The 21,022-nt window shown below is 36.6% G+C and overlaps 1 protein-coding gene across 1 annotated transcript in view; it reads right to left on the bottom strand.

Moving 5' to 3' along the window:
* Positions 1-21,022, bottom strand: part of CFAP54 (cilia and flagella associated protein 54) — a 372,948-nt gene that overhangs the window by 204,939 nt on the left and 146,987 nt on the right. Inside the window, exons 33-36 of the mRNA XM_055357441.2 lie at positions 8,110-8,340; positions 4,501-4,643; positions 2,455-2,636; positions 719-946 (exon numbers count right to left, since the gene is read on the bottom strand). Coding sequence (XP_055213416.1) covers positions 719-946; positions 2,455-2,636; positions 4,501-4,643; positions 8,110-8,340 — 784 coding nt within the window. The remainder of the gene's footprint in view (positions 1-718; positions 947-2,454; positions 2,637-4,500; positions 4,644-8,109; positions 8,341-21,022) is intronic.

Raw genomic sequence — 21,022 nt, 5'->3', positions numbered from 1 at the left:
TTCCCTTTTACTTCGTTGACTTTTCAGCTATGTCTCTTTTTCACTAGTTACTCAAGGGATCATTAAATACATCCTTATCACTTAGAGTTAATATTGTACCACTTTATATAAAGTGTAAAAACCTTAATAATTTACCCTCTTTGTCTTTTCTGCCATTGCTAAATATTTTCCTCTAGAAATGTTATAAGCCTCATGGCACAACGTGTGTATGTGTTTACTAATTTTCAATGTGTTTAGGTTATATTCTATTTATATTACTTCAACTTTATTTCCATGCTTTAAACAACAGTGTGATAAATTTTAAACGGCTGTAAATTCTAGCAGACCAGAATAATAGAACAGGACAGAGAAGCGGTGGAATAAAGATCAGCCGATCACATCTTTATTCAAGCTATGTGATCTTCCTTGGAATCTATTTCTTTATCTGGCAAAAAATTGTTATAAGGATTAAGTGCATTAAGGCAAATTTATGTAGGGGCTGGAGTTCAGTTCATGCTACTTTCCCTTCCCTATAACAAGCTAAATTGTCAGGCTAAGCTATTGTTAGTTAACATCAATGCAAGTTATATATTGTAAACAAAATTATAATGAGAAGCAAATGAAATGTAGACAAACCAAATGAGAAATCAAAAAAAAAAACAGTTTCTACTTATACCAAGACGCACAGTACGATATTTTTAACTGAATATAATAAAAATAATTACCAAAGTGTCTTTACCTTAATAGAACTGGTATTTTGTAGTTGTATTAACATGTCAATAAGTAATTCTGCTCCCAAATAGAATGGTAAAACAGAGGTGCAGAGGAAACCATCTTGGCTAATAGGAAATGTTTTATCAAGATCCACTGCCTGTTTAAGAAGTATTTGTAGTTCCTGAGTAAAGTTCCATAAGGCCCGACAGCAGTTCTGAAGCAGAGTCCAATAGCCACCACGATGAGCAAGAACCTATAACAAACACAAAATTTAAAAGATCCCAAAGTTCCAAAAGTTACAGATCTCTGAACAACTTCATCTTTTTCCAAATATTATGTGTCAATAGTAAAAATAACTAACATCATTTGTTAGGGTCACTTACATGAGTTAGACACTGTTATATGCATTATCTCATTTACTTCTAACAAAGATTTCCATGAAGTAAGTGTGCACTAGGTACTAGTATTTTACCCAATTTACAGATGAGGAAATGGAGTCATGGGTTCAGCATGGCTAACCCATTGTTCTAGGTGCTGGGAATTCAGCAGCGAGCAAGGGAAACTGGGTCTGCCCTCATGCTGCTTACGTTCATTTTGGGAGATGGACACTAGAAAAGTAGACATATAAAAACATAATTTCAAGCAATAAGAAGTTTTATAAAGAAAAATAAAGCAGAAATGAGTTGGAACCTGACAGAGCATTACAGGACAGGTTGCTTTAGACAGGGTGGTCAGGAAAGAAGTCCTCTCTGATGAGATAGCATTTGAGCAAACATCTGAATATTGAACAAGTCACGTGAAAGTGGCAGTGAGGGTGTGGGGTGGAGAAGAGCATTTGAGGCTCAGGGAACAGCAAGGTGAAACTGAGGGCTGAGGATGGAACAAACTAAGTGCTTTCAAGACTGCTGACCCATGGGAGTGAGCTAAACAACAGCAAGAGTAAGAGGAGCTGAGTTCTGCAAGGTGCTCAGGACCAGCTCTTCCAGGGCCCTGAAGCTGGAGGCCAGGATAGGATTCGATGCTTATGGTCAAAGCAGGTGATCCAGGTTTACATTACATTATGTAAAAATCACTCTGTCCACTCCACGGGGCATATGAGAACCTGTCTTCCTTTCTTATCTAGAAAGGATAGATTTCTCCTTACCTCTTGAGGAGTTTAAAGTATATGCCCTTCCTGCTGTGAAAAAAAGAAACTGGTTTCTTTGTAGCTAACAATTCCAATTCTGGGTTTAATCATGTCTCATATAATATTTAAGAAGAAAAAGAAAGAAAAGCATTTGAGAGAACATGGAAGTGATGGGAAGAAGGAGACCGGGGGCAAGGGCAGGGTTCTCTTAGAGCCTAGAAAGATCTTTCCCTGTCCTAGAAAGAAAAGAGAGATCTATGGTACCCCCAAGAGAGATCAAGTCCCCATAGAGGAACCCCTTGCATTATGAGAGAACCCCATGTCTCGGCAGAGAGGTGCATGCATATTCATAGGAACTGCATGAACAGGGACAAAGAACACCTGGGCTCTGGGTGGATGGCTGACAATGACTAAAGAAGCTTCCCCCCTCTGCCTGACAACTGGACAACACATGCCCTCAGTATCACTGCAGGTACACCTCAAAAGTGACTTAGGATACACCCAGCAAGATGAGGTCTCAAAGTCACAACTAAAATTATGTATAGTAAGAAAATAAACACAATGTATCTTAAACGCCCAAGTTGGTGGGCTGAAATTTATGTCTACTACACTGCAAACAAGAAAGATTGCATTACCATTGCTCTCCTGCAGTATAAAAAGATTTTCATAAAATGATCCATTACACACAAATTTGCTCCTCGGTCCTTTTCTTTAGCACTAGAACCTGATTGAGAGTCTGAGTCATAAACTGTTTGTGTCTTGGACATATTTTCATCACTCATTATGGAATTAATAAATGTAGAAAATTCTTCAGCATCTACAGTACAAAAATAAGATATGACATGATTAAAAACATAGAATTAAGTTCCAGAAAACACAGTAGGTGATAAGGATCAAGTGAGTAACTCAGATAACAAATGCTACATAAATTTGGAGAAAGGACAAGACTATCAGAGATACAATGAACCAGGGAAAGTTTCTAGAGAAGGAGGTATTTGGGTCTTAAAGAATGGGCATGATTTAGCTATATGGGGAAACACAGAGAACGTCATTTCAGACAAAGTCGATGGCAAAAGGAACAATGCAGAAGTAGGAATGTACATGTTTTTTGAAAGGAAAAATAGAAAATACTACTGTCCTTTCATTTCCTCCCAAACAGGCCATTCCTAAGACAATATATCAGAAAGTGAGCTGCACCTCTGGAGTTAGGCAGTGCAGCAACCTCGGCCATGCATTCCCCTGCTGGTGTGGCATAAAAAAGAAGGCTTTCTCCTGCCACCAACTTTCTCTTAGAACCCTGCATTAGATAGTAAGTCTCGGTAGCAAAATATTCTATTGCCAATTTCATGGTAGGTCTTAGGTAGAGAGCCAGTTTTAAAAAAAGAAAAACTCAGGAAGCTATATACAACAATCTATATTCAAAAACCAGACTCTATGGCTATGGAATTCACTTTCAAATACTTCACTATACATAGTATGATATGCACATACCTGTGAAATCTAATCTACATCCTAGAAGAAATCAGAAAGCATGCCAAGTACCTCAAACATAAATCAACACTCCTGGGGCATTAACTGGCATACCAAGAACTCTGGTTGGCAATAAATCCCATAGCACTTAAAATGTCATTACTAAAAGTCTATATGAGTTTGTAAGAGCCTAAAGGCATTAGAAATAAATTTTTATTTGTGAAATGAACCATATCATTGGTTAGAAAGTGTCCAGGTTCCATCATCTTTGCAGGAAAGGGGTGTGGAAATTAGTCAGGTTCGTCAGACTACAGTTTCCAGAGCACACCCTGATCAAGAACCCTGTTTTCGGCTGGGCGCAGTGGCTCACGCCTGTAATTCCAACACTTTGGGAGGCAGAGGCAGGTGGATCACAAGGTCAGGAGTTGGAGACCAGCCTGGCCAACATAGTGAAACCCCGTCTTTACTAAAAATACAAAAAATTAGCCAGGCATGGTGGCACATGCCTGTAATCCCAGCTACTTGGGAGGCTGAGGCAGGAGAATCGCTTGAATTCAGGAGGCGGAGGTTGCAGCCAGCCGAGATCGCCACTGCACTCCAGCCCAGGTGATAGCGTGAGACTCCGTCTCCAAAAAAAAAAAAAAAAAAGAACCCTGTTTACCTGCACGTCTCTACCTTTTGGAGCCCCCTGTCACCTGACTAGATAACAAAGCTTCATTCATCTTAGAGTGAGCTTTCTTGGAAGATGCTGGTTGGAAATCCTAGGGCAATAGTGGATTCCCCTGAATACAAAATCAGCTATCATGATAGTTTGGGTGACTGCTTGTATTAGTATGTTTGATGGATTTTGCTTGGGAACTTATTTACACTAAAACATAATACCTGATAGCAAGTCTTCACCTATCTTGAACCACCAAAGGCTATGAATATTTAATTTAAAACATTATATTTGCTGAACAATCTAATTGGCTAAGGTTAAAATACAAAATAGATATTTCCAAATATATGCAATAATATCATAAGAATATAGAAATTTTTTTAAACAGAGCAAACAAGAATCTCCTACAAAATATCAAAACTCAACTAAATTGCTGGTCCTTTGGAAAACTGGGTGTATATGTTTGTGTGTCCACAATGTGTATGTGTGCTGTGTTGTTTAGTGAATAAAAATCTAGAGGTAATTTAATAATAAACTAACATGTTTATTTTACCTGATGGTAAGTTGGCCTTTCTTTTTTTGGCTGTAAGAAGGAAATCAAGCATTGCTTTATAATTTTCTACAGTCAATTTTCTTGTTGGTAATACTGTTCCTGAATTATACAGTGAAAACATGTTAGGATCACATGATCGGAAACTGCAAGGGGGGAAAAATCATATTAAAAAACAATATAAGCAAAATTGAATTAAATCTGTCAAATGCAATCTATTTTTATTTTTAAAACATTTGTGAGTACTCCCAAATTTTAAATCATGAAGGGTTTTGGCACTTAATCAAAGCCCAACATTTTTTCACTAACTTTTAAAATTATGCAATGTAATTTTGCTCTTAGGAATTTTAACATCAATATATATTTCTCTGAAAGGGCTCTTGAAAATGGGAATAAAAATATCTGTGCCAACTCTGTGAGCTCTGAAACGATAATTTATTTCAACTTAAAACCATCTGATTTGAACAGAACTCAATGACAATGCTTACTATATATAGTAATGTGTCCATAACCAATGGCATTTCTTTCTTTTTTTTTTTTTTTTTTTTTTTGAGACAGAGTCTCGCTCTGTCGCCCAGACTGGAGTGCAGTGGCGCGATATCGGCTCACTGCAAGCTCTGCCTCCTGGGTTCATGCCATTCTCCTGCCTCAGACTCCAGAGTAGCTGGGACTACAGGCGCCCACCACCACGCCTGGCTAATTTTTTGTATTTTTAGTAGAGACAGTGTTTCAGCGTGTTAGCCAGGATGGTCTCGATCTCCTGACCTCATGATCCGCCCACCTCGGCCTCCCAAAGTACTGGGATTACAGGTGTGAGCCACTGCATGCAGCCGTCATTTCTTTTTTAAAATAAGGTCTAGGCATTGAACAGTCTTGCATCAAAAATAATAAATAGTTTATATTCATTATTCTTTTTTTATTATTATACTTTAAGTTTTAGGGTACATGTGTACAACGTGCAGGTTTGTTACATATGTATACATGTGCCATGTTGGTGTGCTGCACCCATTAACTCGTCATTTAACATCAGGTATATCTCCTAATGCTATCCCTCCCCCCTCCCACCACCCCACAACAGGCCCCGGTGTGTGATGTTCCCCTTCCTGTGTCCATGTGTTCTCACTGTTCAATTCCCACCTATGAGTGAGAACATGAGGTGTTTGATTTTTCGTCCTTGCGATAGTTTGCTGAGAATGATAGTTTCCAGCTTCATCCATGTCCCTACAAAGGACATGAACTCATCCTTTTTTACGGCTGCATAGTATTCCATGTTGTATATGTGCCACATTTTCTTAATCCAGTCTATCATTGTTGGACACTTGGCTTGGTTCCAAGTCTTTGCTATTGTGAATAGTGCTGCAATAAACGTACGTGTGCATGTGTCTTTATAGCAGCATGATTTATAATCCTTTGGGTATATACCCAGTAATAGGATGGCTGGGTCAAATGGTATTTCTAGTTCTAGATCCCTGAGGAATCGCCACACTGACTTCCACAAAGGTTGAACTAGTTTACATACAGTCCCACCAACAGCGTAAAAGTGTTCCTATTTCTCCACATCCTCTCCAGCACCTCTTATTTCCTGACTTTTTAATGATCGCCATTCTAACTGGTGTGAGATGGTATCTCATTGTGGTTTTGATTTGCATTTTTCTGATGGCCAGTGATGACGAGCATTTTTTCATGTGTCTTTTGGCTGCATAAATGTATTCTTTTGTGAAATGTCTGTTCATATCCTTCACCCACTTGTTGATGGGGTTGTTTGTTTTCTTGTAAATTTGTTTGAGTTCATTGTAGATTCTGGATATTAGCCCTTTGTCACATGAGTAGATTGCAAAAATTTTCTCCCATTCTGTAGGTTGCCTGTTCACTCTGATGGTAGTTTCTTTTGCTGTGCAGAAGCTCTTTAGTTTAATTAGATCCCATTTGTCAATTTTGGCTTTTGTTGCCATTGCTTTTGGTGTTTCAGACATGAAGTCCTTGCCCATGCCTATGTCCTGAATGGTATTGCCTAGGTTTTCTTCTAGGGTTTTTATGGTTTTAGGTCTAACATTTAAGTCTTTAATCCATCTTGAATTAATTTTTGTATAAGGTGTAAGGAAGGGATCCAGTTTCAGCTTTCTACATATGGCTAGCCAGTTTTCCCAGCACCATTTATTAAATAGGGAATCCTTTCCCCATTTTTTGTTTTTGTCAGGTTTGTCAAAGATCAGATAGTTGTAGATATGTGACATTATTTCTGAGGGCTCTGTTCTGTTCCATTGGTCTATATCTCTGTTTTGGTACCAGTACCATGCTGTTTTGGTTACTGTAGCCTTGTAGTATAGTTTGCAGTCAGGTAGCGTGATGCCTCCAGCTTTGTTCTTTTGGCTTAGGATTGACTTGGAGACGCGGGCTCTTTTTTGGTTCCATACGAACTTTAAAGTAGTTTTTTCCCAATTCTGTGAAGAAAGTCATTGGTAGCTTGATGGGGATGGCATTGAATCTATAAATTACCTAGGCAGTATGGCCATTTTCACGATATTGATTCTTCCTATCCCTAAGCATTGAATGTTCTTCCACTGGTTTGTATCCTCTTTTATTTCATTGAGCAGTGGTTTGTAGTTCTTGAAGAGGTCCTTCACATCCCTTGTAAGTTGGATTCCTGGGTATTTTATTCTCTTTGAAGCAATTGTGAATGGGAGTTCACTCATGAATTGGCTCTTTGTTTGTCTGTTATTGGTGTATAAGAATGCTTGTGCTTTTTGCTCATTGATTTTGTATCTTTTTAATAGCTACACAGTATTCCATATTATGTATGTATCTTCTATTTTTATCTCTCACAGCACTTAGCCAAAGACACTGAGTAAGTGCTTAAAAATGTCTGTTGAGTTAATGATAGAAAATTGACATTGGGTGAGTAAATATGATCTTAAAGTATGCCTCTATGAAACAGACATTTGCCTAATGCCTACTAATATCTACATTTATTCTATAATTCATATTAAACTTCTCTTGCAATTACATTTTACCCTTGCACTGAAAGCTAGATCAACAAACATATTCAAGCTACAATCAAATTATCACTTATATCCAGCACATAATTGTGAAAGATTCTGAGATTTAAACTTAAGAAATAAACCAATGGTTAGTGATATGGTTTGGCTCTCTGTCCCCACCCAAAGCTCACCTTGAATTCTAATAATCCCCATGTGTCAACGGCAGGACCAGGTGGAGGTAACTGAATCATGTGGGCAGTTTTCCCCATGCTGTTCTCATGATAATGAGTCTCACAAGATCTGATCGTTTTATGAGCATATGGTATTTCCCTTGCACTTCTCTCTCCTGCCACCATGTGTAGAAGGACGTGTTTGCTTCCCCTTCTACCATGATTATGTTTCTTGAGCCCTCCCCAATGGAACTGTGAGTTAAATTAAACCTTCTTCCTTTATAAATTACCAGTCTCGGGAAGTTCTTTATAGCAGCGTGAGAACAGACTAATAGAGCCAGTATAAAGATAGAAGCACTCTGTAAACCTCCTTAAGTTGTTAGCACCATTGGAGCTCTGAATATACAAATACAATCCATGTTCATGAAACTAAAAAAGTATTTTTCATCAGCAATATACTATACCTGACCATCATATGTGATGTGCCAAATTTCATCTTCGTACACTCCCATAGCTTTTGTAAAACCAGGTTAAAGTGTGCACCTGCTAGATACAGGTTCATCTGAGCTCTCCAGGGCATCTCTTCAAGTGATAGACGATGGAACCTCTTTCTTTTAACATAACTTAATATTAGAGGATTCAAGTAATCCATCAGGTATCGTTGTGCTGCTTTCCTAACACTGGTTCTCCTATTTCTGCCAAGGGAGAAAGAAGTTTTGAAATTACACAAGAACTTTCAGATATTTAATAAAGAAGAATCATTCCAATTTGGAAAGAATACATCAATAAGTCACTTGACTGCCCTTATGCAAATGTTTCTGGCTTATTTATCATTTCTGCAGTGCTAGAAATATGAACCAGGGTGGTTAAAAAAAAAGGCACAGGGATAAGCACCAGGGACAAAGACACCATGTATTGCCTTCAACTCTCTCTGAAGTCTGTGTCCTTAGCTAAAACCAACCAGAGCTTTTATTTTTTCATAACCAAAAGGCCACTGAGATTAGACAACAAAATTAGGATATGATGTTCACATTCATCAACAAAATTCAATATTAAACAAGAAAATCATTTCTCTATATTGGTCTTAAGGAAAAAACAATGCAGCAATATTTTGTCTAACATTAGTTAGACTCTAGAGGAAATAAAACATCAGTTGAATATAGCTGAGATGACTTCATAACTGCATATTCAATATGCTCCAGAAAAAAATACACTCAAATTTTAGCTAATAGTTTAGATTTCAAGTATTATATATATTCAATTTTTAAAAATCATCCCTATCAAAACTTAAAGTAGTCCAATAACTTGCACAGTTATATAGTTGTTTATAGAGCATATTGTTCCAAGCATATTTTCAGCTTTTTTTGTTCTGTTAGCAGTGTTGCTACCCTATTGGTCAGCACCAATCTACCTGATTTATGTTGGTCACTTATATATTGTTCAGAATCTAAATCAACACACACACACATACACACATACAATAAAAAAAGAATGATGGATAGGAAGAAGGCAGGCAGATGTTGTTGAAACAGAGGAGGAAACATTTGAAGAAAGGAAGGAGTGCAGCTTCCTTTTGATGTGTAGTGTTTACATTATCACTCAGTTCTAAATATGTTTTAGTTTATTGATGATTTGCTTTTAATCCAAGAGTTTTAGGGCTTTTTGTCATTGTTTAGTTGGTTTTAGTGATGTTATTTGGTTTCCCAATAAATGTGAATCTTTTTAATAGCTGTATCCTGAAAGTTAAAAATATAATTTCCAAAATGAAAATCAATCTTGTCCCCATGTGAGTAGATCAATTCTCCTCAAAAGGCCAAGATGAGTCAACAATCGGTTGCATCTTCCTTGCTGTGGAGAGTGCGATAGTTCAGGGAGATCAGCGACAGGACAGGCTTCCTCCAGGTATCTTGGCAAGGTAATGACAGACTCCAGGTGGCTCAGAAGGGAATTCACATCCAGCCCACAGAGGGTACAGAATGCTTTTCCTCCTTTCATCTGAACAGTTCTTAACATTCAGGGTGCTCCAATAACCTGATTTGTGTCTCCATGAGCAACAAGTCTCAGGACACCCAAGAGACAGAGAGAGAGCTCCACAAGGACAATCAGCAGAAATCCTCAGTGATGTGAAGCCATAAGAGGAAGCAGATAAACACCTGAATTAAAAAATATTTAGAAATCCTGAAACTACCTTCTATACATTCTAGCTTAAGGAAATAAGCTAGCATATTGACATTAGCAGAACCAGGATTCTCACCATTAGGGAAAAGAGTTACAATTAGAAAAAGAGAAAACGCTGGAAAGTATCCTGTGGTTTTCAACTGGAATTCCACTTATTAGAATGAATTTATGGTTTTAGATACAGAGAGATAGAGAGAGAGAGAGAGAGATTTATATAGCTATATTTAGATAGATATGTTTAGATAGACAATAAGATAGATTTAGATAGATAAATTTATCTGAACAAATACATTTCCCAGCTCAGCCTTTTGAGAGGACCTGGAAGCAAAGCCACATCAGTAGCCCTCACAACTTAGATTCTAAATACCACTTCTCACTACAAGAAATCAATTGACTCAAGGGCTGTACAAGGTGTGTACAAGATGAACATATTGTAGTAAGAAGTAGCTCAAAAAAATGATGGAAGCATGTCAAAAACTGAAGAGCTAGCCTGGAAGAGCTCCTGCTAGCCAAATCTAGAGCAATTTGAGAATTAAAATAAACAATAATGTTAATTTGATAAAGAATATCCACAGAACAAAACCTACCACAAATACCACTTTTTTTTTTTTTATACTTTAAGTTTTAGGGTAAATGTGCACAACATGCAGGTTTGTTACATATGTATACATGTGCCATGTTGGTGTGCTGCACCCATTAACTCGTCATTTAACATCAGGTATATCTCCTAATGCTATCCCTCCCCCCTCCCACCACCCCACAACAGGCCCCAGTGTGTGATGTTCTCCTTCCTGTGTCCATGTGTTCTCATTGTTCAATTCCCACCTATGAGTGAGAACATGCCATGTTTGGTTTTTTGTCCTTGTGACAATTTGCTGAGAATGATAGTTTCCAGCTTCATCCATGTCCCTACGAAGGACACGAACTCATCATTTTTTATGGCTGCATAGTATTCCATGGCGTATATGTGCCACATTTTCTTAATCCAGTCTATCATTTTTGGACATTTGGCTTGGTTCCAAGTCTTTGCTATTGTGAATAGTGCCACAATAAACATACGTGTGCATGTGTCTTTATAGCAGCATGATTTATAATCCTTTGGGTATATACCCAGTAATGGGATGGCTGGGTCAAATGGTATTTCTAGTTCTAGATCCCTGAGGAATCGCCACACTGACTTCCACAAAGGTTGAACTAGTTTACAGTCCCACCAACTGTGTAAAAGTGTTCCTATTTCTCCACATCCTCTCCAGCACCTCTTGTTTCCTGACTTTTTAATGATCGCCATTCTAACTGGTGTGAGATGGTATCTCATTGTGGTTTTGATTTGCATTTCTCTGATGGCCAGTGATGATGAGCATTTTTTCATGTGTCTTTTGGCTGCATGAATATCTTCTTTTGAGAAGTGTCTGTTCATATCCCTTGCCCACTTGTTGATGGGGTTGTTTGTTTTTTTCTTGTAAATTTGTTTGAGTTCATTGTAGATTCTGGATATTAGCCCTTTGTCAGATAAGTAGATTGCAAAAATTTTCTCCCATTCTGTAGGTTGCCTGTTCACTCTGATGGTAGCTTCTTTTTGCTGTGCAGAAGCTCTTTAGTTTAATTAGATCCCATTTGTCAATTTTGGCTTTTGTTGCCATTGCTTTTGGTGTTTTAGACATGAAGTCCTTGCACATGCCTATGTCCTGAATGGTATTGCCTAGGTTTTCTTATAGGGTTTTTATGGTTTTAGGTTTAACATTTAAGTCTTTAATCCATCTTGAATTAATTTTTGTATCAGGTGTAAGGAAGGGATCCAGTTTCAGCTTTCTACATATGGCTAGCCAGTTTTCCCAGCACCATTTATTAAATAGGGAATCCTTTCCCCATTGCTTGTTTTTCTCAGGTTTGTCAAAGATCAGATAGCTGTAGATATGTGGCATTACTTCTGGGAGATCTGTTCTGCTCCATTAGTCTGTATCTCTGTTTTGGTACCAGTACCATGCTGTTTTGGTTACTGTAGCCTTGTAGTATAGTTTGAAGTTAGGTAGCGTGATGCCTCCAGCTTTGTTCTTTTGGCTTAGGATTGACTTGGCAATGCAGGCTCTTTTTTGGTTCTATATGAACTTTAAAGTAGGTTTCTCCAATTCTGTGAAGAAAGTCATTGGTAGCTTGATGGGGATGGCATTGAATCTATAAATTACCTTGGGCAGTATGGCCATTTTCACAATATTGATTCTTTGTACCCATAAGCATGGAATGTTCTTCCATTGGTTTTTATCCTCTTTTATTTCATTGAGCAGTGGTTTGTAGTTCTCCTTGAAGAGGTCCTTTGCATCCCTTGTAAGTTGGATTCCTAGGTATTTTATCCTCTTTGAAGCAATTGCGAATGGGAGTTCACTCATGATTTGGCTGTTTGTCTGTTATTGTTGTATAAAAATACTTGTGATTTTTGCACACTGATTTCGTATCCTGAGACTTTGCTGAAGTTCCTATCAGCTTAAGGAGATTTTGGGCTGAGACAATGGGGTTTTCTAGATATACAATCATGTCATCTGCAAACAGGGACAATTTGACTTCCTCTTTTCCTAATTGAATACCCTTTATTTCCTTCTCCTGCCTGATTGCCCTGGCCAGAACTTCCAACACTATGTTAAATAGGAGTGGTGAGAGAGGGCATCCTTGTCTTGTGCCAGTTTTCAAAGGGAATGCTTCCAGTTTTTGCCCATTCAGTATGATATTGGCTGTGGGTTTGTCATAGATAGCTCTTATTATTTTGAGATATGTCCCATCAATACCTAATTTATTGAGAGTTTTTAGCAAGAGTATTGTTGAATTTTGTCAAAGGCCTTTTCTGCATCTATTGAGATAATCATGTGGTTTTTGTCTTTGGTTCTGTTTATATGCTGGATTACATTTATTGATTTGCGTATATTGAACCAGCCTTGCATCCCAGGGATGAAGCCCACTTGATCATGGTGGATAAGCTTTTTGATGTGCTGCTGGATTCCGTTTGCCAGTATTTTATTGAGGATTTTTGCATCGATGTTCATCAGGGATATTGCTCTAAAATTCTCTTTTTTTGTTGTGTCTCTGCCAGGCTTTGGTATCAGGATGATGCTGGCCTCATAAAATGAGTTAGGGAGGATTCCCTCTTTTTCTATTGATTGGAATAGTTTCAGAAGGAATGGTACCAGCTCCTCCTTGTACCTCTGGTAGAATTCGGCTGTGAATCCATCTGGTCCTGGACTTTTTTTGGTTGGTAAGCTATTAATTATTGCCTCAATTTCAGAGCCTGTTATTGGTCTATTCAATGATTCAACTTCTTCCTGGTTTAGTCTTGGGAGAGTGTATGTGTCAAGGAATTTATCCATTTCTTCTAGATTTTCTAGTTTATTTGCATAGAGGTGTTTATAGTATTCTCCGATGGTAGTTTGTATTTCTGTGGGATCGGTGGTGATATCCCCTTTATCATTTTTTATTGCATCCATTTGATTCTTCTCTCTTTTCTTCTTTACTAGTCTTGCTATCGGTCTATCAATTTTGTTGATCTTTTCAAAAAACCAGCTCCCGGATTCATTGATACCAGAATCTCTGGGACACATTCAAAGCAGTGTGTAGAGGGAAATTTATAGCACTAAATGCCCACAAGAGAAAGCAAGAAAGATCTAAAATTGACACCCTAACATCACAATTAAAACAACTAGAGAAGCAAGAGCAAACACATTCAAAAGCCAGCAGACGGCAAGAAATAACCAAGATCACAGCAGAACTGAAGGAAATAGAGACACAAATACCATTCTTAATGCTAAAATGTTGAAAACGTGAAAGCGTTCCCTATGAAGTGGGAATCAGACAAACATGCCCACTAACATCATTTTTGTTTTAGCACTGTATTGATGGGCCTAGCCAGAACAATAAGGAAGAAAAAGGAAAAGGGGAAAAGGATTGGAAAGTCAATATACAAAAATAACTCTATTTCTACATACCATCAATAGACAAAGAGTTCTAAAAGAATCATTTCCGGTAGCTTCAAAAACATACCTAGAAATTAATCAAAGCAATGATATATAAGATCTATTCACAAGAAGCAGAACTTACAAAGATAATTTAAAAACATATAGAACTAAATGAGAATGAAAACAATTTTAGTAAAAATTGTAGGATGCAGGCCAGGTGCAGTGGCTCATGCCTGTAATCCCAGCACTTTGAGAGGCTGAGGCAGGAGGATCACTTGGGCCCCGGAGTTCAAGACCAGCCTGGGCAACATAGCGAGTCCATCTCTACAATTGAAAAAAAAAAAAATTAGCCAGGTGTGGTGGTACATGCCTGCAGTCCTAGCTACTCAGGAGACTGAAGTAGGAGGATCGCACTTAAGCCCAGGATTTTGAGGCTGCAGTGAGCTATGATGGTACCACTGCACTCCAGCCTGGATAACCAAAAAAAAAAAAAAATACACACACACACACACACACACACACACATACATATGCATATATATATATATGATGCAGCTAAAATATTTAGAAGAAAACTTAAATGTTTATGTTTTCTGGATTCCAAGCAACCCCAACTATACTTCCAGCAAGTTCTTTGTTTTTAAATTACCATTGTACAGTGTGTGTCACTTCATGACAGGGATACATTCTGAGAAATATTTCGTTAAGCTATTTTATTGTTGTTTGAACATCATAGGGTGTTCTTACACAAACCTAAATGGTATAGCCTACTACACACCTAGGCTACAAACCTCTACAGCAGATTAGGGTAATAAATACTGTAGGCAATTATGACAAGATGGTATTTGTACATCTAAACATAGAAAAGGTACGGTGATAATATGATTTTATAATTGTATAGGACCACTGTTGTACATGCAGTCCATCATTGATCAAAATGTTATGCAACACGTGAATGTAATTTCAATCTTTCCTCATTAATTATTTTTCAGTTTCTCCTTCAGATTTTTAAATGTATAGAATCTTTTTGGTTAACTTTTCAAAAATTGGTTTCTACCTTAATTGCATTGTAATAAAATATGGTTCATATGATTCCAATTACTTGAAATTTCTTGAGACTTGCTTTAGAGCCAATAGTATAAATACTCTATGCATGATTAAAAACAACAGTCATTCTCCAGTTGTTAGCTAACTGTAGCACTTTTTTCTCAAAAATTTATAATCAGTTTGTCAATTTCCACCAAAAGAAAATCCCAAGATTATATGAGGTAAGCATTCTACTTTGAAAGTTAGAAAAGGAACAACTAAATTCGCCAAAAGAAAGAAGGTAGGTACCCAAGAGAAATGAAAATATGTCTAAACCAAAGCTTTACATGAATGTTCACAGCAGTATTATTTATAATAGCCAAAAAGTGGATTAACTGATCCAAAAGTCTATCAACCGATCAAAGGATAGACAAAATGTGATGTATCCATACCATGAAATATTATGCAGCAATAAAGAAATGTAATACTGAGACATGCCACATGGATAATCCTGGAAAACACGATGCTAAGTGAAAGAAGCCAGTGGCAAAGGACCACATATTATATGATTACACATACGTGAAACAGCCGGAATAGGCAAATCTGTAGAAACAGGAAGTGGATTCATGGTTGCCTCAAGCTGAGGGAAAGGAGTTGGATGTGAGGGAGTGATAGTTAAGGGGTGCAGGGTTTCTTTCTGGGTAAATGAAAATGTACTAAAATTGAGTGGGGTGATGATTAAACTCTGTGACTGTAACAAAAGCCACTGAAGTATGTCACTGGGGTAAATTGTTGGCATGTGACTTATTATCTCAATAAAGCTGTTTTTTGTTTGTTTGTTTGTTTGTTTGTTTGTTTTTCCTCGGACTCCTGAGTAGCTGGGATTACAGGCGTGTGCCACCATGCCCAGCTAATTTTTGTATTTTTAGTAGAGACGGGGTTTCACCATGCTGGTCAGGCTGGTCTCGAACTCCTGACCTTGTTATCTGCCTACCTCAGCTTCCCAAAGTTCTAGGATTACAAGCATGAGCCACCACGCCTGCCAATAAAGCTGTTTTTTAAAAGGAAGATGGAAAGTAATAAACATAAAAGCAAAGGTAATGAAAAAGAAAATCAAGACAATAGAAAGGATCAACAAAGACAAAGTTTGGTTCTTTGCAAAGACTAAAAAATAGACAAACCTCTGGCAAAACAAATGACAAAAATACGAGAGAGGACAAAGATTAATGAATTTAGGAATGAAACACAGGATGTAACTATAGATATAGCAGAGAGTCAAAAGTTAATATGAGAGTATAACTTTTTATGAATAAATATGAAAACTTAGATAAAATGGACAATTTTTTAGATAAAATGGACAATTTTTTAGAAAAATATAATTCATCAAAAGGAACTCAAAAAAGATTACAGACTCAAAGAGACATAGTAATCTCAAAGAAATTGAATCTGTTAGTAAAAATGTGCAGGGATGGTGTGGTATAATAAAAATACATATTTGGTACCTGTCCCGTGGTTTCTGGCACAGAGAGGTCTTCAAACCCTTGGAATTTCCAGAGTGAAAGAAATGTGTTACTCACAGAAAGTCCCTGTGGAACCTATGTAAGTCTATGCTAAGGAGGCGACTCAGGGTAGAGCCTCTAGATAGCCTCAGGATATAGGTTATCTTAATCATCACCAAACACATGATTAGAGGGTGAGACCTTTCAGCCCCACCCCTCCCACCTCCTGGAGGGGAGGGTGGCTGCAAGCCAGGTTATGAAAAGTCTTGAACTCGGAGGTTCAGGGTGCTTCCAGGTAGGTACAACCACAAGCTAGGAGGGTGGTGCCCTCAACTCCACAGGGACAGTAGCTCCTGTGCTCAGGAGCTGTCTGGACTTTGCCCTTGGTATGTACCTTCTGATGCGGCTGTTCATTTGTATCTTTTATATTAAGCTAGTAAACATTTAAGGTGTTTTTCTGAGTTTTGTGAGCTATTGTAGCAAATTTTCGAATCTGAGGAGGGAATCTCTGAATTTATAGTCAGCTAGGCAGAAGTGTGGGTATCCTGGTATCACATTTGTGAGTGGCCTCTGAAGTGGTGGCAGTGTTGTGGAACCAAGCCCTTTAACTTGTGGGATGTGCTGCTAACTCTATGTCGACAGTGTCAGCATTTAATTGTCTTTTTGTACTATAGTTATACAGGATGTTATCCTAAGGAGAAATTCCATGAAGTGCATATGGGGCTGCTCCGCTGGTGCTGGAGAATTGGTTGGTGCTGGAAAACACCACATGGTTTGTGTCAGAAGTGGTATGAGCAAAAGATACTACACATCATTTAACATTTATGTAATAATGTAGTTTATCGCACGATCATATTAAAGAAGAAAAAAATCAATGAAAAAGAAATATTCAACAAAATTAAACTTAATTTATAACAAAACTCTTAGAAAATAAAAAATGGAAGACAATTTCCTAAATGTGATAAAGGGCTTCATCCCAAATCCCAAAGCAAATATGGTACTTAGAAGGGAAACAATAAATATATTTTTAAAATTCATATTATAGACAAGTTTATTCTAAAATGTATATGAAATGGTACAAGAAATAGATCTTTAAAATTCGTGTTACAGACAAGCTTATTCTAAAATGTATATGAAATGGTACAGATCCTAGAGTAGCTAAAACAACTTTGTAAAAAAATAAAGTGGAAAGAATCACTCTACTTGATTTTAAGGTTTACTCTATAACAACAGTAATCAAGAAAGGGAATGTGGTATTGGCAGAGGGAGGCACATAGATCAATGGAACAGAATACAGAACGCAGAAATAGATCTGCACAAATACGTCCAGCTGATTTTTTACAAAGGTACAAAAGTGATTCAATGGAAGAAGGATAGTCTTTTCAAGAAATGACATTGGAGCAATTAGATATCCGCAGGTAAAAACATGAAGTTCAATCTAAACCTCACATCTTATGCAAAAAAATTAACTCAAAATGAATCACAACTTAAATGGAAAACATGAAACCATAAAACTTAGCAGGGGAAAAAAAGGACCTACGATTAGGCAAAAAGTTTTTAGATTTGCCATCAAAAGCACAACCCATTAAAGGAAAAATTGATAAGCTGGACCTCATCAAGATTTAAAAATTGTGCTCTGCAAAAGAATCTGTGAAGAGGATGAGAAGACAAGCCACATACTGGGAAAAAGTATTTGCCAATAACATATGCAACAAAGGCCTTGTATCTAGAATATATAAAGAATTCTCAAAATTCAACAGAAAAATAAAAACAATCCAATGAGAAAATGAGCAAAAGACATAAACAGATATTTCACTAAAGAGGATATACAGATGGCAAGTAAGCATATAAAAAGATGTTTGGCCGGGCACGGTGGCTCACGCTTGTAATCCCAGCACTTTGGGAGGCTGAAGTGAGTAGATCATGAGGTCAGGAGTTCAAGACCAGCCTGACCAACATAGTGAAACCCCGTCTCTACTAAAAATACAAAAATTAGTCAAGCGTGGTGGTGCATGCCTGTAATCCCATCTACTCAGGAGGCTGAGACAGGAGAATCACTTGAACCGGGGAGGCGGAGGTTGCAGTAAGCCAAGATCGTGCCACTGCACTCCAGCCTGGGTGACAGAGTGAGACTCCATCTCAAAAAAGAAAAAAAAAAAAAGATGTTCACTATCATTAGCCATTAGAAAAATGCAAATTAAGGCCATGAGATATCACTACACACCTATTTTAATAGCTAAAATTTAAAAACCAGTAATAATACTCAATGCTGGAAAGCATGAGTAGAAACTAGATCACTCATATACTGTTGATGGGAATGTAAAAATGTGCAGCCAGTCTGCAAAAGAGTGGAGGATGCCTTACAAAATTAAACATGCTTACTATTTGACCAAGCAATTGCACTCTTGGGTATTTATCACAGAGAAATGAAGATTTATGTTTATATAAAAACTGCACATGAATGCTCATCACAGCATTATTCCTAATAGTCAAATGCTATTGGATTAGAAACAATCTAAATGCTCTTCAATAGGTAAATGGTAATAAACTATGGAAGATTTATGCCATGGAATACTACTAAGCAATAATAAGTGAACTCGTGGATACACACAACTTGGGTGACTCTCAAGGGAATTATGCTAAGTGAAACAAAAAGCCTCAAAAGGTTACATACTGTGGTGGTCATACAAATTCTACAGATTGCATAGAATATACACACAGACACACAAACACACACACATGTGCATGCAAACTTGCTGTAATCCAAATAAGTTCAGTGGATTATATCAATGTCAATTTCCTGGTTGTGATATTGTACTATAGTTGTACAGCTATCATTAGAAACTGGATGAAGGGTATATGGGATCTCTCTGTATTATTTCTTATAACTGCACATGAATCTATAATTATCTGGAAATAAGAAAGTTTTAAATATGCATGTTACAACAAGGATGTCCACAATCACAAACTCTTTTCCTGATTAAACTTGAAGTCCTAGCCTGTAGGCTAAACACGAAAAGGAAAGAAGAGTCTGGAGCATTAGAAAGGAATAAGCAAAACATTATCTCTTCAGATTATGACTGTCCACACACACACACAAAAAAACTGTATCTACAAATAAATTATCAAGTTGTTTAGAAGATCAGTATGCAAAAAAATCAACTATACACCTATACAAAGAATAGAAAAATTCAAAAATGTAATTTTAAAATATAATTTACACTAATATCAAAAAACAGTTCCTTGATGTATCTAACAAAAGATATATAACGCGGTTATGGAGAAAATCATAGAAATTTATTGAAAGGCATTAAAGACCTAAGAAAGTGATCTGTCTACTAACAGAAAAACACAACAGTGTAAAAATAAATAAATAAATAATTTTTAAAAACCTTCCTATACCAATACATACATTCAATTCTATCTTTATCAAAATCATAATAGAGTTTTTTGTATTAATCAAAAAACCATTCCATTTTGTGGAAGAATACCCAAGACTTGCACGAAGGAAAAGAATATTCTGGAGAAACTTGTTCTTCAGACAGCAAAACTCAATTTAAAACTAGAGTAATTATGATGGTTTGATATTGACTCAGGAATAAGTTAATAGACTAATCAAACAGAGAAGAGATCCCAAAGCTACATATATGAAAACTTGCTAAGTGATAAAGTTAACAGTGACAATACAATACATTACTCAATAAATTGTGCCGGCCAACTGAATACCTGCAACAAAACTAAAAAAAGAGAGTGAAAGGGACTCATCTTCTCACCATACACAAAAACAAATCAATGAAATTCCTAAATGTGAAAATCAAAAATTTAAATTTACAGAGAGAATATCTTTACTATCCCAGATTAGGAATTTCCAAAACAATAAAGGGAAACATTGATATATTTGACTCCATTAAGAATTAAAACTTTTGAATTAATTATTAAAAAACTTTAAAATGTGAACTGATGAGCCACAAACTGGGAGAAGCATTAGCATCCAAACTTATAAAATTAAATAAGAAAACAAAAGTTTTTAAATGTGCAACGGATACAAACAAGCAGTCCTGAGACTGGAAAAACCCTTGGGCCAAATAAAAATATGAAAAGATGCCTAACCTTAGGAATCAAAGAAATGAAAATTGAAACGAGATAAAATTTCATACCACATAGTTCCACAAAAATGTGATAATAATATCAAGTGTTGGTGAAGACCTTGAATAACGGAAATTTTTCACAACATTGATACAAATTTAAGAGCAACTTAGCAATATCTAGTAATGCTAAAATGTTCGTATCTTGAAAACCGCAACGCTGTGTATTTACCCTACAGAAACTCTCACACATACATAAGGAGATATATACAAGAATGTCCTTTGTAACATTGTTTAAAACAGTGAAAAGTTAGAAAGAATTTAAATGTTTATTTATGAGAGACTGAATAAATCATTTAAAAAATTTATTATACAATATATAATATATATTATATGATATGCATAATATATATTGTTTATTATGCATGTTAAATTGTGTTATTTATATTTATGTGTAGTATTATGCACACAGAAATATGTATACAATAATATAACGCATTACACTATTATATAATTTATTATATGATATTTATTTAGTATATAATGAAATACCATTCAGCAGTGAAATTAATAAAGTAGACTTACGTATAAGTGACATTTCAAAAAATCACAAACATAATATTGAGAGAAAAAAGGCAAATTTCCAAAGCA

The sequence above is a fragment of the Gorilla gorilla genome, chromosome 10, assembly GCF_029281585.2.
Source record: "Gorilla gorilla gorilla isolate KB3781 chromosome 10, NHGRI_mGorGor1-v2.1_pri, whole genome shotgun sequence".
NCBI lineage: Eukaryota > Metazoa > Chordata > Mammalia > Primates > Hominidae > Gorilla > Gorilla gorilla.
This window is presented reverse-complemented; position numbering and strand designations above follow the sequence as displayed.